Consider the following 19,116-nt stretch of genomic DNA (forward strand, 5'->3'; position numbering starts at 1 on the left):
AACAGACCTCCTGAAATTCAAAGTTGAACTGCTAGCCACTGGCTCCTGGAATCTACAAGACAAAATTGAAGACTGCAGACAGGGGCACCCAGGGCTGCCACACTCCAAAAGGACAGCTTCTGGGTGAGTATGACATACTGCTGGACACATGGACTCCTGGACTCAGTTTCCAGGATTTTTCTCATTGCCTTGACCCGCAACTAGCAAGAGGAGGCCCTTTCCCTGGATCCAGGGTGGTTGCTCAGGGACTTAGCAGTCAACAGACACAGCAGAGCAGAAACACACACCTGCAGAAATGAGGGGATGTCAAGCCAGGACCTCAAGGCCAGGACCTAGTTGGAAATAGCTTTGCCACTCCCACACCAGCCCATTGCTGCCTTACCTACCCCAATTTGATCTCCCAGCTGCCTGTGTAATCCTGAGTACTCCAGAAACTCCACACTGAGCAGCTCTCGGCCATCCGTTGCTGGCAGGGCTGACTTCAGGAGTTTTTGTTGGGACCAGCGTGGGATGAGAGAATGCTTGACTCCAGGTTCCCAAGCCCTACAACTGTCTGGAGGCTCCTTTCTTCCCTGAAGGCAACCCTGAGCCCTCCCATTAAAGAGATCCCAGAACTTCAAGTGTGACCTACAAACCAGATCAGAGGCAAACCAGACTCACCTGTGGCTGGGCAATTCTAAGGATAAAAAGTGGGACAACCAATGTCATTGAAACTAACAAAATCTCCCTCAAGTCCCATGTTTTTACCCCAGTGGAGCTTCCTCCCTATGGAAGCCTCCGACTAAAGTGCTATTAATATATGTTTATGCAGCAACTTCCGCACACTTGGGGAGAGTTTACAAAAAAGCCACGTTCCCTTCTCTCCAGAAGCTCATGGGATGAAGACAAGCAAAGGGAGCTTACTGGGTTCAGAGACAGATGAGGGAGGCCTTCAGCAAAAGATTCCCTATGGGTGGTAACACTTGAGTGAATTAGAGGGAAGGGAAAAGATTGGGGAAGGAAGGACAGGAGGTGCCCCGGTGTACATGCAGGAAATGATGGGGGAAGCAGGAAGGGGCCAAGTCACTCACTACACATCCCCGACGCAGGGATCAACCCCCGCCCTTCAGGGAACATCCAGGGCTAGGTTCTCCTGGTAAAGGGGCAGCGAGGTGGGGATATTTGCCCCTTCTTTCGGGGGTTCCGCTGCATTTAATGGGCTGTCCCGCTGTTCTCTCCAGCCACTCGCCATGTGGTGGGCCCTGCTGCTGCTGCTGCCTTTCGCGATAGCGCCGCGACCCAGCCAGGCCGGGCCGGTCCAGAACACCCTTGTTTTCCGGCTCACTCAGCAGGGCCCCTGGGGGAGCGGGGCCGGTAACTCCACGGTCTCGCCCTGCGAGTGGCTCCCAGTGGCGGGGGTCACGACCCTGACTTTCGTGAACCGTGGCCTAGAGCGCCTGCCCGGCTGCCTGCCCCGCGCGCTGCGCAGCCTCGACGGCAGCCACAACCTGCTGCGCGCCTTGAGCGCTCCGGAGTTGGGCCACCTGCCGCAGTTACAGGTGCTGACACTGCGCCACAACCGCATCACTGCGCTGGGTTGGGGCCCCGGAGCGCCCGCGGGGCTGCATTCCCTCGACCTCAGCTACAACCTGCTGGCCACCCTGCCGCCGTGCACCGGGCCTGCGCTGCCGGGTCTCCGCGCGCTGGCCCTGGCCGGGAACCCGCTGCGGGCGCTGCAGCCCGGGGCCTTCGCCTGTTTTCCCGAGCTGCGCCTGCTCAACCTGTCCTACACCGAGCTGGGCCGCGGTGACCACGAGGACATCGCCGACGCTACCTTCGCGGGGGTGGGCGGCGCGCCCCTGGCCGCCCTCCAGGTGCTGGATCTCAGTGGCACATTCCTCCCCCGCGGTGAGTGCCGGCGCGGAGTGTCTAAGCCTGAGGGGTGGACGATCCCGGGAGGGAGGGCTGTGAACTTCCTCGAGGGGCGCTGTCCCGGGCGTCTTCTTGCAGGAAGGCTCAAAAAGACCCCAGAGATTCCCTGAGCCTAGGGCACCCTGTTCGAAGCGCCTCACTGGTCTGCACTCCTTGAGTCCCAAGAGTTGGGGAGTATTACCTCCGCTCTGCTTGTGAGGAAACCAGGGCACAGAAAGGAGAATGGCTGGCCTGCAGCCTCCCAGTTCCTTAGCGGTGCCTCCACGTCTGAACTGTGGCGTTCTGGGTCCAGAGCCCACAGGTTTAACCTCTGTTCTGCTCCCCAGCAGAATGGAGAATGGGGAGTGGACACAGTGCTTTGGGGCTGATGAATGGACAAACCTGGTATCAAACATTTTAACATGAAGCACCTGATGCTCAGAGGATGCTTTCATTGATTTCTATTAATACTTAGTTGGCTAAAATTCTTTCTGTGAATGTTAAATCCTTCAAACAAGACACAGAGGAGAGGTGGGAATACCTATTCTCCTGTACTTGGGTATTCTGACTCTGATTTACAAGGTTGGTTTTATTGTTTAAAAACACTTCACATGTGATAATCACCCGCTCCACCACCAGAGAAGGGGCACGTTCTCCATTTACTAGGAGAGCGATGAAATGAGATTTCCGGCCTCCTCCTGCCCTCTCCTCCTCTGAGCCTCCTTCCTTACATTCCTCAAAGATTTCCCCTGCTCTTGGCAGCCATCACATTGAAGGCTGGGGCTTCTGTGTGGGGTTTAACAAGAGGGTGGGACAACAGCATACTTGGAGGCAGCGTCCTAGAGTCGAGCTCAGCCTTGTTCCTTCCTTGTTGTGTGGCCGTTAGCCAGTCATCGTCCTCTGGAACCTCAGCCGTCTGGGGCTGGAAAGGGAAGGACTGGTCTTCTCTGAGGGCCCTTCTAGCTGAAATGGCCCATGCTTCTGAGATTTCTGAAGCTGCCTGCTGTCCCCATGCTCAGCAATGACCTTCACCACTCATCTTGTCACTCATTGTTTCCTTAATGCTGTGCCGGCCTCATGGGTTCATGCCTTCCAGGATAGTGGGCAGTGTCCCATCTGTATTTCAGTTCGGTCAGGATGGATCAGAAACCTGCCACGGCTCACGTCCCTCTACCTGAGGAAGATGCCAAGGCTGAGGAGCCTAGAGGGGGACATTTTCAAGATGACCCCTGACCTGCAGCATCTGGATTGTCAAGATTCGCCAGCACTTAGCTCTGTCCATACATATATCTTTCAAGACATGCCTCACCTACGAGTCCTTCATTTCCAGAAGTAAGTGTTTCTAAAACACATGACTGAATTTTGCCCATTATACTAAATTTAATAGTCATAACTATTTTATAGACTAAACTAGACCTTCCTTTCTCTCCCATTGCTCTTTCAAGTCCTCGTTGGGGTCTTGTTCCTCCTTATGCTTTGGATGATATGGTGAGCACATCCCAGAGAGTCCATCCGGCCTAAAAACCAACCAACTCAGTGCTGTCCACAGTAATGTTAAAATTTCAAACTCTCACACATGTCAAGTTTCCTTCAAGTCCAGGATGAGAAATTTTCAGTGGGAAGAGGGCATCAGGGTCTTTATTTCTCTATCCACCTGCTTCTCCATGTGTTTATGCAAATCAGCAGCCCCTTCCAGGGCTTGAGCATCTCCTACTTGCACTGGGACCCAGGGGTGGTTCCCTCTGGGCCAGGGGTTATCCCAAGTCTCACCATATCCACCCTCCTTCCCAAGAGCAACTACTATCCTGACTTCTAGCAGGAAGGGCAGCATGCCTTTGAAGATGATCCCAGGCCACCTGCTTTCCTGGGAGCCCACAGCTAGGCCCTGGGAGGCAAGCGCCATTGTGCTGCCATCACTCTTAATGTTGCCACTTCTCTTTTTTCTTGACTAGCTCCAGAGTACTCACTTTGGGGCTCATCATGAGGGGAAAGGAGATAGAACACACAGAGCACTTAGCTCGGTGCCTGGCACATGTGTGTGCTCTGTAACATTAGTGAAGATCATGGTGGTTGTGATGGTGATAATGGTGTCTCATGGTGGTGGCGGTGGTGGTAATGAATGGTGACAGGATGGTCATGGTGATGATGATGATGGTGGTGATGACATGGATGAGAGGGATGTCATCTCTGGCTTAGACTCCTCTTTTGAGTTTCAGACTGATGAAGCATTGTTTGTCAGATGTGAAACTGAACTGCTTGGACTCAATCCTTACCACTTCCTAGCTATGTGAGTTAGGGCAAGTTAACCTATGCTCTTGCGGCTCAGTTTCCTCATCTGTAAAATGGGAATAATGATCCAATCCTCGCCTACTGCATTGCTGTGAGAGGAAATGCTTTGATATGTGTCTAGAAGAGTGCCTGGCACAGAACAGGAGGTTTGTGTAATCACTACTGGGCATCTCCACTGGATGTCTCACAGGTCTTTCGGGATCTAGGACATATCTAGATAAATGAGCCTGGAGCTCGTGGAAACTCTGGGCTGGAGATTCCTAAGTGAGCATCCTCAGCACAGAGGTAGTTGAGAAAGCATGAGGTGATGACAGTGATGATGCTGATGAGGACAGTAGTGAAGACACCAGTAACCGTGATGGTGTTGATGGCCACGAGATGGTGATGGTGAAAGCATGGCCTCTGCTTTCAGGGAGCACACAGTTCTGTAGGGAGAAACATCTGTCAATTGTCATGATATATTGGGATCAGTAACAGGCACATGCCACATACCATGTCATAAGGCAAGTAGGGTCAGTGACCAGCTTCAGCAGGCTGGAAGAAGAACATAATTGTTCCATATCTTCAAAGGTGAGTCTAAACTCCCCAGATGGAGAGGCAACCTAGAGTCTAAGAAAAGCAGGCATCCCTGGATCAGACGTAGGGGCTGCTTCCCCTTATCCCTACTCTTCTCAGTTTGCTGCAGTCTGACCACCCACTTCAGCTTCATGATTGAATGGAACCAGTGGCATTTCAGCTGCTATGTCCAGTGGACACTTCTCTATCCCCTAAGCCCCTTCTTGAGTCCTTCCTCCCTCTTGACACTCTCTCTTTTCATCCTTAGGATGCTGTTCTGGTGCTTCTCCAGATTTTCTGGATAGGCCTTCTTAAGGCCCTTGACTATTTCCTCATCTTCAAACTTTTCTGCATGTCATTACTCACCCTACGTGCTTCCTCTAGCACTGTTTCCACTCACTTTTCCAATGCCATAGGATTTGGAAAAATGTGGGGTGTTGGCGATGTTCATTCTCAATAGAGCCAGAATGGAGCCCTGGTCACCAGGTCCAGCCTGGTCTCCATTCCCAATGGCTCTGTGCCACCCCTTCCCACCCGCCTTGCAGGGCAGTTTGAGGTCAAGTTCTCATCATTCCCTACCCAGCTAACCAAAAGCCTTCTAACCCATGACCTTCAGGAGTGCACAGGTTAGTGCAGGGAGTCTTAAACACTTTTGTGCCATGGACTTCTGTGGCAGTCTGTGAAGCCTGTGGTCCTTTCTCAGAAGAACGTTCTTATATACATAATATCTAGTCCCATCATTTCACGGCAAATAGATGGGGAAAATGTGGAAACAGTGACAGATTTTACTTTTTGAGGCTCAAAAATCACTGCAGATGGTGACTGCAGTCATGAAATTAAAAGATGTTCCTTGGAAGAAAAGCTGTGACAAGCCTAAATAGTGTATTAAAAAGCAGAGGCATTTACTTTGCCGACAAAGGTCCATATAGTCAAAGTTACGGTTTTTCCAGTAGTCAAGTATGGATGGGAGAGTTGGACTATAAAGAAGGCTGCATGCCAAAGAATTGATGCTTTTCAACTGTGGTGTTGGAGAAGACTCTTGGGAGTCCCTTGGATAGCAAGGAGATCAAACCAGTCAATCCTAGAGGAAATCAATCCTGAATAACCATCTAAAGGGCTGATGCTGAAGCTGATGCTTCAGTGCTTTGGCTACCTGATGCAAAGAGCCAACTCATTAGGAAAGACCCTACTGGTGGGAAAGATTGAGGACAGGAGGAGAAGAGGACGACAGAGGATGAGATGGTTGAATGGCATCACTGACTTAGAGAGGTTCCCTGGCTCAGGCGGTAAACAATCTGCCTACAGTGCAGGAGACTCGAGTTTGATCCCTGGATTGGGAAGATCCCCTGGAGAAGGAAATGACAACCCACTCCAGTATTGTTGCCTGGATAATCCCATAGACAGAGGAGCCTGATGGGCAATAGTCCATGGGGTCGCAAAGACTTGGACTTGACTGACTGACTAACACTTTTCACTGATTCCATGGACGTGAGTTTGAGCAAGCTCCGGGAGATGGTGAAGGACAGGGAAGCCTGGTGTGCTGCAGTCCATGGGATCGAAAACAGCTGGACACGAGTGAGTGAGCAACAAATGTAGGATTCCAAAGAAACCAATTATAGTTATCAAAATATTTCTAAGTGTGTGTTTCAGGACTATGTATGTGTGGTGTGCTTCTTTATTTTGTTGTTGTTGTTCAGTCGCTCAGTCATGTCCGACTCTTATAGAGCCCATGGTTTCCCTGTCCTTTACTATCTCCCAGAGTTTGCTCAAACTTATGTCCATTGAGTCAGAGATGCTATCCAACCATCTCATCCTCTGTGGCCCCTTTCTCCTGCCTTCAATCTTTCCAAGCATCAGGGTCTTTTCCAATGAGTTGGCTCTTTGCATCAGGTGGCCAAAGGATTGGAGCTTAAGTTTCAGCCATTCAGGGTTGATTTCCTTCCTTTAGGATTGACTGGTTTTATCTTCTTGCTGTCCAAGGGCCTCTCAAGAGTCTTTTACAGCACCACAGTTCGAAAACATCAATTCTTGGGTGCTCAACCTTCTTTATGGTCCAACTCTCACATCCATACGTGACTACTGAAAAAACCATAGCTGTGACTATGCTGACCTTTGTCAGCAAAGTGATGTCTCTGCTTTTTAATATGCTGTATAGGTTTGTCATAGCTTTTCTTCCAAGGAGCAAGCATCTTTTAATTTCATGGCTGGAGTCACCATCTGCAGTGATTTTGGAGCCCAGTAAAATAGAGTCTCTCCCTGTTTCCACACTTTCCCCATCTATTTGCCATCTATTTGAAGTGATAGTACCAGATGCTATGATCTTCATTTTTTGAATGTTGAGTTTTAAGTCAGTTTTTCACTCTCCTCTTTCACCTTTATCAAGAGACTCTTCAGTTCCTCTACACTTTCTGCCATAAGGGTGGTGTCATCTGCATATCTGAGGTTATTGATATTTCTCCTGGCAATCGTGATTCCGGCTTGAGCTTCATTCAGGCTGGCATTTCTCATGATGTACTCTGCATATAAATTAAATAAGCAAAGTGACAATATACAGCCTTGATGTACTTCTTTCCCAATTTGAACCAGTTCATTGTTCCAGTCCATTCTAACTATTGCTTCTTGATCTGCATACAAATTTCTTAGGAGACAGGTAAGGTGGTCTGGCAGTTCCATATCTTTAAGAATTTTCCACAGTTTGTTGTGATATACAGTCACAGGCTTTAGCGTAGTCAATAAAGAAGAAGTACATGTTTTCCTGGAATTCACTTGCTTTTTCTATGATCCAACGGATGTTGGCAATTTGCTCTCTGATTCCTCTACCTTTTCTAAATACTGCTTGTATATCTGGAAGTTCTGGATTCATGTACTGTGGAAGCCTAGCTTGAAGGATTTTGAGCTAAACGTTGCTAGCATGCAACATGAGTGCAATTGTGAGGTAATTTGCACATTCTTTTGCATTGCCCTTCTTTGGGATTGGAATGAAAACTGACCTTTTCCAGTCCTACAGCCACTCCTTAAATTTAAAAAATCCAGCAGGAGGTCCAATAACTTCAACAATTTTGATGATCATTAAGTTCAGTTCAGTCACTCAGTCATGACCAACTCTTTGTGACCCCATGGACTGCAGCACGCCAGGCTTCCCTGTCCATCACCAACTCCTGGGGCTTACTCCAACTCATGTCCATCGAGTTGGTCATGCTATCCAACCATCTCATCCTCTGTCGTCCCCTTCTCCCACCTTCAATCTTTCCCAGCATCAAGGTTTATTCCAGTGAGTTAGGTCTTGGCATCAGGTGGCCAAAGTATTGGAGTTTCAGCTTCAGCATCAGTCCTTCCAAAGAACACCCAGGACTGATCTCCTTTAGGATGGACTGGTTGGATCTCCTTGCAGTCCAAGGGACTCTCAAGAGTCTCCTCCAACACCACAGTTCAAAACCACCAAATCTTTGGCACTCAGCTTTCTTTATAGTCCAACTCTCACATCCATACATGACTACTGGGAAAACCATAGCTTTGACTAGATGGACCTTTGTTGGCAAAGTAATGTCTCTGCTTTTGAATATGCTATCTAGGTTGGTCATAGCTTTTCTTCCAAGGAGCAAGCTTCTTTTAATTTCATGGCTGCAATCACCATCTGCAGTGATTTTGGAGCCCCCCAAAATAAAGTCTGTCACTGTTTCCATTGTTTCCCCATCTATTTGCCATGAAATGATGGGACCGGATGCCATGATCTTAATTTTCTGAATGTTGAGTTTTAAGCCAACTTTTTCACTCTCCTCTTTCACTTTCATCAAGAGGCTCTTCAGTTCTTCTTCTCTTTCTCCCATAAGGGTGGTGTCATCTGCATATCTGAGGTTACTGATATTTCTCCTGGCAATCTTGATTCCAGCTTGTGCTTCATCCAGCCCAGCATTTTGCATGATGTAATCTGTATGTAAGTTAAATAAGCAGGGTGACAGTATACAGCCTTGATGTATTCCTCTCCCGATTTGGAACAAGTCTCTTGTTCCAATGTTCAGTTCTAATTGTTGCTTCTTGATCAGCATACAGATTTCTCAAGAAGCAGGTCAGGTGGTCTGGTATTCTCATCTCTTTAAGATTTTTCCAGTTTGTTGTGATCCATGCAATAACTTTGGTGTAGTCAATATAGCAGAAGTAGATATTTTTCTGGAACTCTCTTGCTTTTTCTATGACCCAATGGATGTTAGCAATTTGATCTCTGGTTCCTCTTCCTTTTCTGAATCTAGCTTGAATATCTGGAAGTTCATGGTTCATGTACTGTTAAAACCTGGCTTGGAGAATTTTCAGCATTACTTAGCTAGTGTGTGAGATGAGGGCAATTGTGAGGTAGTTTGAACATTATTTGGTTTTGCCTTTCTTTGGGATTGGAATAAAAACTGACCTTTTCGAGTCCTGTGGCCACTGCTGAGTTTTCCAAATTTGCTGATATATTGAGTGCTACACTTTACCAGCATCATCTTTTAGGATTTGAAATAGCTCAACTGGAGTTCCATCGCCTCCACTAGCTTTGTTTGTAGTGATGCTTCCTAAGGCCCACTTGACTTCACATTCCAGGAGGTCTGGCTCTAGGTGAGTAATCACACCATTGTGGTTATCTGGGTCATGAAGATCTTTTTTGTATAGTTCTGTGTTTTGTCGCCACCTCTTCTTAATATCTTCCCCTTCTGTTAGGTCCATACCATTTTGATGCTTTATTGTGGCCTTGTTTGCATGAAATATTCCCTTGGTATCTCTAATTTTCTTGAAGAGATCTCTAGTCTTTCCCATTCTATTGGTTTCCTCTATTTCTTTGCTTTGATCACTGAGGAAGGCTTTCTTATATCTCTTTGCTATTCTTTGAAACTCTGCATTCAAATGAGTATATCTTTCCTTTTCTCCTTTACCTTTAGCTTCTCTTCTCTTCTCTATTTGTAAGGCATCCTCAGACAACCTTTTTGCCTTTTTGCATTTCTTTTTCTTGGGAGTGGTCTTGATCACTGCCTCCTGTACAATGTCATGAACCTTTGTCCATAGTTCTTCAGGCACTCTATCAAATCTAATCCCTTGAATCTGTTTGTCACTTCCACTGTATAATTGTAAGGGATTTGATTTAGGTCATAACTGAATGGTCTAGTGTTTTTCCCTATTTTCTTCAATTTAAGTCTGTATTTGGCAATAAGGAGTTCATGCATTAAATGATTAAAGTAAAAGTCACTTAGTTGTGTCCTATTGTTTATGGCCCCATGAACTATACAGTCCATGGAATTCTCCAAGCCAGAATACTGGAGTAGGTAGCCTTTCCCTTCTCCAGGGAATCTTCCCAACCCAGGGATCAAACCAGGATCTCCTGCATTGCAGGCAGATTCTTTACTAACTGAGCTATCAGGGAAGCCCTTTGATGATCATAAATGACAGAAAACTACTGAAAAGTGATTTCAAAATATCTGTGTTTTGTTGGTGATTCACCTGTGGCTTGTTGCCTTCATTCGTCACTGAAACAAATGGTGAATTTCAGTTAGAGATTTGTGAAAGAGACCTCTATCCAAGTTCATATACCCTGTCTCCAAGGACCTCTGGTTGAGAACCCCTGTAATCCAGTCACCATATTCAGCCAGGAGATCTAAATTATAGTCTGATTGAGTTTTAAGACAAATGAAAACTCTTCCATGGTTGGAGGAGAAGGTTTACCTCTTTGGCTGGCTCATCCCTGGACTCGACTAGTAGCACCATCAGCCCCACCCCAACCCCGTGCTCCAGCTGGGGAAGGAGCCACTTCCTCTCTGGGAGCTCTCAAGCCTCTGAAGCTCATTAGATGTCATCTCCCCTGTGGCACCCTCCTCCTTTTTTCTCAAGCCCGCCTTGCTCTTGACTCTCCTTACCTCACCCAAAGCCTCCCCTGGGACATTATCTGTGATAGATGCTGGCAACATGTGGGTTCCTTGGCACAGCCAGCACTCTCTGGAAAGGGGGTAGCACCCTCCTGGCTTCTCTGCAAACCTGGCGTGCCCAGTGTCCTCCACCGTCCTCTCTGACAATGCTACATGCAGGAGGGAGAGGCCTTTGGCAATATTTCAGCAAAAAAAGAAAACAGGGATTATTTAGAAGATAAGTAGAAACTTCTTCCACATTAAGCACATTAAGGCTCTGTCAGTTCAGATGCAGAGAATACCCAGACACGGACATGCCTCAGGACATGAAGCAGGCTCTCCCATCCTTGGCATGTGATGGGAATGCAACTTGTCTTTATCATGTGCAAGTTGCAATGTGTGGCAGAAAGGGCCACCAGAGAAGGAAAAGGCTCCTTTTCCTTATCTATAAAAATGAATGAAATATTGGAAACTCCAGTAGTTACTCAGCAGTTTCACTCTCAGGGGCCTAGGTTGAGTCCCTGGTCAGGAAACTAAAATCCCATAAGCTGCTGGTTTGGCCAAAAACAATAAATAAATAATGAGTGAAATATTACCTACCTCATGATCTGACCTAATGATATCAATGAGATAATGTTATTATCTGAAATACTAAGCAATGTTGTGTATGTTCAGTCATTCAGTTGTGTCCAATTCTTTGCGACCACGTGGACTGTAGCCCACCAGGCTCCTCTGTCCATGGGATTCTCCAGGCAAGAATACTGGAGTGGGTTGCCATTTCCTTCTCTAGGGGATCTTCCCAAACCAGGGATCAAACCCAGATCTCCCGCATTGCAGGCAGATGCTTTAACCTCTGGGCCACTTACCCCAAAATACTGCAATCCTTTTCTTCTCCCACTTCGGGCAAAAAAAAAAAAAAAATTCCTTTGCAAAATTAAGTGCTAAGTAAACTCCTTTCTAAGATTTCCACTCTAGCTCTGTGAAATCTGCTAAAAGCAAGTATTTGCATATATATGTGTGTGTGTGTGTGTGTGTGTGTGTGTGTGTATACATACATTCATACACACATATATATGGGGCTTCCCAGGTGGCGCTAGAAGTAAAAAACCCACCTGTCAATGCAAGAGATGTAAAAGGTGTGAGTTTAATCCCTGAGTCCAGAAGATACCCTGGAGAAGGGCCTGGCAACCCACTCCAGTGTTCTTGCCTAGAGAAGCCCATGGACAGAGGAGACTGGTGGGGAGTCTATAGGTTTGCAAAGAGTCAGACATGACTGAAGTGATTAGCATGCATTCATGCATACACAGGAGAAGGCAATGGCAACCCACTCCAGTACTCTTGCCTGGAAAATCCCATGGACAGAGGAGCCTGATAGGCTGCAGTCCATGGGGTCACTGAGTCGGACATGCCTGAGCGACTTCACTTTCACTTTTCACTTTCATGCATTGGAGAAGGAAATGGCAATCCACTCCAGTGTTCTTGCCTGGAGAATCCCAGGGACGGCGGAGCCTGGTAGGCTGCAGTTTATGGGGTCGCACAGAGTCGGACATGACTGAGGTGACTTAGCAGCAGCAGCATGCATACACATATATGTGGGTTCCACTTAAGCTTCAATATAATGGCACACACATATGTTCAGTGCTCCACAGGGAACAACTGTCAGGTGCCCACCAGCCAGGAGTGTTAGAGCAGATCTGGGTGGTGAGTCCTTCGTTGCCCAGAACATCTGCATCTCCCCCAGAGCAATAGAAGAAGGTTCCCAGGTAGATGGAGAAAAGCCCATCTTTAGTTGGAAGAGGCCTGTGGATACAGTGCAGTTCCTGTTGCTCACGATTGTCAGATTGTAACTAGAATGTGTCCCAGAGGCTGGGAGACTCTAGGAGTTGAGACAGTTGAGGCCAAACACTTTGGGCAGAAAGAGCAGAAAACCAGGAGGGAGCCTGCCATTGCTAGGTGTGGTACATTGTTGGCAAATATGGCCCCAGTAATTCCTCCTGTCATCCCTGTATACACAGCCCTTTGCAAATGTGACTTTGCAGCTCTTCCCACTAAGTAGAGTCTATTCTCCACCTCTTAAAGCTGGGCATAGCCATGCAACATGTTTAGGCCAGAGGGACATTAGCAAATGTGATGTAAGCAAAGACTTCAAAGTAGTTAAGCAAATTGGGGCTCACCCTCTCTTGCTGGTAGAGACTGGCACATGACCATGTGCAGAAGCCTCCTGGGTGATGACAGACACAGGCAGAGAGGCCCTGGCAAACCAGTGGAGACTCCATATAGGTGAGGCAATCCTAGATCTTTCTGGCCCAGGTGAGCCGGCCCAGACCATACGAACCACTGAGTCAACCCACAGAAACATGGAAAAGAATAAACATTTATTGCTTTAAGTTAAGCTGCTGCTGCTGCTGCTGCTAAGTCGCTTCAGTCATGTCCGACTCTGTGTGACCCTGTAGACGGCAGCCCACGAGGCTCCCCCATCCCTGGGATTCTCCAGGCAAGAACACTGGAGTGGGTTGCCATTTCCTTCTCCAATGCATGAAAGTGAAAAGTGAAAGTGAAGTCGCTCAGTCGTGTCCGACTCGTCGCGACCCCATGGACTGCAGCCTACCAGGCTCCTCCGTCCATGGGGTTTTCCAGGCAAGAGTACTGGAGTGGGGTGCCATTGCCTTCTCCATAAGTTAAGCTAGTAAGAGCCAACTGATACACTTCAGTGAAGCATCTTCCAAAGGACTGGTGTGGAATGCCATCAGCTACAGTCCACCTGCAGTAGTATACGGAGTGTTCTCATTAAGAACATATGTATACCTATGGCTGACTCATGTTGATATTTGACAGAAAACAACAAAATACTGTAAAGCAATTATCCTTCAATTAAAAAATAAATTTTAAAAAATGTCTGCCCTTTCTTCACTGGTCTATAATAACAATATCATACTTTTATGTAGAGAGATCTACATTTCTAAGTACTTTTATAATCACCAGCAGGTGATTTTTTATATAGCCAGCAGGGAGAATTGTCTCCATTTGTTATGAGAGGTGATACTGACTAGGTTAGGTTGGTATCTCCACGGATTAAAAAAAAAATCCAAGGTCATTAATAGTTTTCTCAAAGCAAACTAGCCCCTAACAGAATGGTTTTCCCATGACACTACTGTGGCTCTCTGGGTTTAGTGTTGACCTAATTGTACAAGCCTGAGTTAATTAATTTTTGTGTGTTTCAGCTGCAACTTGAGTTCCTTCCATCCTTGGAACTTGCATTCCTCCCAGGTCCTATCCATCAGCCTCTTCGGCAACCCTCTCACTTGCAGTTGTGAGTTGTCCTGGCTCCTCATGGATGCTAAGAGGATTGTCCTAAGCAGGTAACACGTTTAAAAAGCAGATGACTGAGGGGTGAGGATCAAATCTCTGGGGCTGAAGTTCTCAGTTTGTATCCTGCTCATGTAACAATGCTGGGCAGGTTGGCAGTGCTGGGTGGAACTGTTCCCCGTGTAGTCACAGTCAGGGACCCAGGAGATGAAGGCTCTGCCTCCATCCCAGCAAGCCTGAGGAGCAAAGAGCTGGAGGAGCCCACTCAGGAGGCCTTAAAGGGCCAGGCCATCACTTTCACCCACATCCCATTGGTCAGATTAACTTAGCAGGTCATGCCTACTGCATTGGAGGCTGGGAAATGTAGTGTAGCTGTGTGCCCACTAGGAAAAGAAAATGGGCTAAGTAAACAGCTAACTCTTTCTCTTAAAGCAGAGTTATCATTGCTCATTTTACAAATGAGCAAACTGGGGCAAAAAGAGGAAGGTACTTGCTTAGATTCATGCAGCCACTGGGTAGAGGAGGCAGGATCTACTGTCTTCCAAAATTCTGCTCTTGGGACTTCCCTGGCTGTCTAGTCATTAAGATTCTGCTGCTTCCAATGCAGGGGACCCCAGTTCCATCCCTTGTTGGGGAACTAAGATCCCATGTGTGGCCAAAAAAAAAAAAAAAACGACACAAAAATGTGTTCCACTGAGTCCCCAGAACAGAGCCTGGCTTTCTGTGGCATTCAGTCCAGTGCCAATGGGCTTATAGAGCTCTCATGGGACAGAAGCCTGAATATCAAGTGGGGCTCAGTCTGCCACCCCTCACCCCTTCATCTTGCCTATAGCACCAGGCTCTTTGCAGTGAGTGAAAATGTTGAGAGTTCAAGCTCTTCACACCACTTACTACTATTGATTTTGGCTGTTACTTAATCTCTTTGTGCCTCTACCTCCTCATCTGTAAAATGGGTATCTCATGAGGTAGTGGAGATTAAATTAGTTTCTACATAAAAGTGTTAGCAATAGTCCCTAGCATGTAGCAAAGTACTCAAAAAATGTTAGCTAGTATGAGTGTTGTTACTAGTACTCACCACCAGGAAGCAGAGAGGTGAGAATAGAATGACAGACTGCACTTAGAGCATCTGGACTGCCCTTCACCATGCTCACCCTGGCTTTAGGCTCTGCATTTGCTAGCCATGCTATCTTGGGCAGTTAGTTCCTCTTTCTGAATTCCCATTTCCTTCTCTGTCCAATGGGACTTACAAGGGGAGCCTCCTTGAAGGTCACTGAGGTGACCCATGCTGAGTGTGTACCATGTGGCAGATGTGTTACACAAGGCTTGGGAGAGGGATTATCTGCTCTAAGGACTCAAAGCCCAGCACAGAAGCAGCCCCTCTAACTGACTGACCTCTCCTCTAGGGCGGCAGACATTGTGTGCAAACCAGCTGCAGGATTCAGTGGCACCTTCTCAGCCCCTCTTTTGCTGTCTCAGCTACCAAGTGTGTGCCATTCGGATCAAAACACCACCCTCCTTGATTCCAACCCACCCTCCTCAGTCATCTCCACCCACACACCATCTGCTCAGGGTTCCTCCACCTTGCGGAGCACAACACCCTCCACCACACCTGTGGGAGGCCAACAGAGCGTCACCAAATTTCCCTCCCTCCCTGTGGATTCCCCTACACGAGCAGCCAGGCTGCGGCACAGCCTTGCCAAGGATGGGGCCACTCCCTCCACTACTGTCTCTCCAACAGGTTCGAGCAACTTTGGCGACCCACCTAAGTCTGTGAGCACAGCCTGGACAGAACACCAAGAATATGCTACCGGGCTTATCCTGGAGCCTAGTATCTCAGCGGCCTCCATCCCAAGGGCCAGCAGACACCCTGGTCTCTCCCCTGCCTCCCGGGACTCAGTGAGCCTGCCCCAGCCCGCCTGGGAGACACGAGCCACCCTGCAGGCTCCCCACCCGCCTCCTTCCGAGCGCGGGATTCCTGTCCTGCTGCAGGACGACTCCAGGGAGGAGGAGGAGGAGGAGGAGGAGGAGGAGGAGAGCGGAAAAGAGGAGGTAGGGGCGCCAGCCTGGGATGTACCCTGCGATTACCACCCCTGCAGGCACCTCCAGACACCGTGCGCAGAGCTTCAGCGGCGCTGGCGGTGCCTGTGCCCCGGCCTCAGCGGAGAAGACACCCTGCCAGACCCTCCCAAGCTGCAGGCGGTGGCGGAGACCACCGACACGTCGGCGCTTGTGCGCTGGTGCGCCCCCAACTCAGTGGTGCGCGCCTACCAAATCCGCTACGCACCGGAGGGCTGGACAGGGAACCAGTCGGTGGTGGAGGACGTATATGCCACCGCGCGCCAGCACGCCCTACATGGGCTGTTACCGGCCACCACCTACCGGGTGTGCGTCCTGGCGGCCAATGGCGTGGGGCTGAGCCAGCGTGGGGCATGCGCCGCCTTCACCACCGGGCGCAGCCCGGTGCTCATCACAGCGGGGCTGGGCTCCGCTGGCGGCCTGCTGCTAGTCAGTACAGCGCTTCTGGCCACCGGTCTCTGCCGCCGGGGCCGGACGCCACGCACCCCGCCCTGCCACACGCAGCTGCTGGCCTACCGCAACCCCGCCTTCGTCCCTGTGCCCGCAGCCCCGCTCTCACAGGCAGGTGTTCACTGAGCATCCACCGCCAGTGTGGAGGAGGCGGTCCGGGGGGACCCATCTGCCTATTGCTTCCTCGAGGCTTGCGCTCCTTGGGCACATGTGGCACTGGCCGAGCTGGGATCCTCAGCCCCGGGAATCTCTTGCCTTCCCTTCTTGTGCTTCTCTCTGTTCCCAGAAAAGTTACGGGTCACCTTGCTGGGCACCCTGTGTTGGTTTTTCCGCAGCCGGTGTCCCTCAGCACCTGATAGAATAGAATTGTGTCAGCCGCTATTGTCCTGTTGGAAGCGACATCTTCAAGTCATTTCCGTAAAGTTCCCTCAATGTCAAGCTCTGGCTAAGGCTCTCCGGCTAAGAGATCGACTCCAGCCGATTCTCTCCCCAGCTCCCCGTTCCACACACCCTGGACCGCCCCCCTCCCAATACTCCCCCTCCCCCCAGACCCCTGCCAGTGGATTCTTAACCTAAGAACCAGTTATGCTCCCTGAAGCCTTCTGTTCATTTCGGGGTATGGCAGCATGTGTACTTCTAGCTTTAAACTGCAGTCTTCCCAGAACATCTGTGAAACACAGGCAGGGGGAACGCTGTCCTTTCAAACTCGGCTAATGCATTTCACTTAAGACCAGGTGGGCAGAGGAACCATGAACTGCTTTTTGAAGGAAGCATGTTCAAGAACTTTTCTGAGAGATAAAATGAACAAAAGGAAACCCTCAAGGCTCTAGCTAAACGCCAAAGCACTTCTCTGCTCAAATTGCATCAAACTTTCTCTTATTTTACTTCTATACAAACTTAGGAAGGAAAGTGATTTATTAAATTAAAATGGGGTCATAGTTCTAGATTTTAGTTTTCTACATTATCATTTATGTAAGTTTCCTGTGGCAGCCATAACAGACTACCACAAACTTGGTTGCTTCAAACAACTTAGGCCAGAAGTCCACAGTCAAGGTATCAACAAGGTTGGTTCCTTCTGGAGACTAACGGAAAACTGTTCCATTCTTCCCCTCTGCTCTGGGGTTGGGGGGGGGGGGGGTGGAGGGGGGCAGGGAGCGGGGGCAGGGAGCCAGCAATACTTGGGTTCCTGGGCTTGCAGGTTCCTTATCCATGCCTCCTTGTCTTCTGACAGTCTCTAAATCCTGCCCCCGCTCTTTTTTCCATTATCTTTTCTCCAGTCTTGAGATATAACTGATGTATAACATTGTTTAAGGTGTACCATGCAATGATTTGAGACTCCTATGTATTGAGAGATAATTATAATGAGGTTAGTGAATACATCTTCCACTTCATAGTTATCTTTGTGTACATGTGCAATAAGAACTTTTAAGATCTTAGCTACTTTCCAATATACAGTATTATTAACTGTAGTCATCATGAACTTTCTTGTACCATTTGACCACTTTCACCCATTCCCCATCCCACCTCCCACCACTAGGAACCAACCAAAACTTGAATTGGTTTTGTTACATTTCGCATATGAGATCATGATGAATTTGTCTTTGTCTTATTTCAGTTAGTATAATGCCCTCAGGATCCATCCATTTTGTTCCAAATTGCAGGACTTCCCTCTTTTTATGGTTGAATAATATTCCATTATATATATATATATTTTCTTTATCCACTCACCCATTAACATTTGGGTTATTTCCATGTCTTGATTACTGTAAATAACACTACAATGAACATGGGGAGTGAAGATATCTTGAGATAATGATCTTATTTCCTTTGGCTATGTACCCAGAAGTCAAATTTCCCTCTTCTTGTAAGAACACCAGGCATTGGCTTAAGGCCCACCCAAATCCAGTATGACCATCCTAATTTTGATTACATATGCAAAGACCCTATACCCCAATAAAGTCACTTTCACAGGTACTGGGGGTTAGAACCTGAAAAATATCTTTCTGAGGCACAGTTCAACCCAAAACAGCATTTACTTCTAAGAAAAAAAAAAATTAAATTTGATTCTCATGGTATCTTTTGTTTCTACAACATGCTGCAGCACAGAAACCATGGTGCAGAAACTAAGCATATCCAAGTTTGATCTGGATAATGGAACTGTACTACATATTTCTAGATGTTTGAAGTTTTGAAAAAGCTTCCCAAAATTCTAAGGTGGGTCCCTAGTTTTATCACATATGTAGCCAAGAAAAATGGACTGATTTAAAAGATCTACCAGCTCCAAATTTAAAGCTGTAAGGCAAAAGCCCAAAATGTGACTAATACAAAAGCCCTCAGGCATGTAATTAAATTATCCCAGTGCCTTTTTAATATCAAGATTGAATCTGTTATGTAGAGGCACCAAAATGAATGTCATGCTTGGAGTCTGTATGCATGACTCAAATATACCTAATACAATTCCAATGTTTTACAAACCAGCAGAATTTGTTTTATAGCAATTCAGTATCGAAAAACCTACAGACTGGGGGAGAGGGGGAAGTATATTAAGAAGAATCAGATTAAGACTTGACTACTAAAGAGACTACAGATCCAACTATGTTACTCCAAATAGTACCAACACTAGACCACAAGTGAGCATAACGAAAAACAAAATTCTAATTCCCCCCCTACTTTATTTCAAGTT

General features: G+C 47.7%; 1 protein-coding gene across 1 annotated transcript; it reads left to right on the plus strand.

Annotated features, from left to right (window-relative positions):
* Positions 1-989: 989 nt before the first annotated feature.
* On the plus strand, positions 990-16,559 carry LRRN4 (leucine rich repeat neuronal 4). Its single transcript, XM_006047737.3, has 4 exons — positions 990-1,887; positions 3,018-3,222; positions 13,823-13,960; positions 15,311-16,559. Exons 1-4 carry the CDS (start codon positions 1,230-1,232, stop codon positions 16,557-16,559), a joined length of 2,250 nt encoding a protein of 749 aa, XP_006047799.2. The 5' UTR covers positions 990-1,229.
* Positions 16,560-19,116: the final 2,557 nt, after the last annotated feature.

Source organism: Bubalus bubalis, chromosome 14, assembly GCF_019923935.1.
Source record: "Bubalus bubalis isolate 160015118507 breed Murrah chromosome 14, NDDB_SH_1, whole genome shotgun sequence".
Taxonomy (NCBI): Eukaryota; Metazoa; Chordata; class Mammalia; order Artiodactyla; family Bovidae; genus Bubalus; species Bubalus bubalis.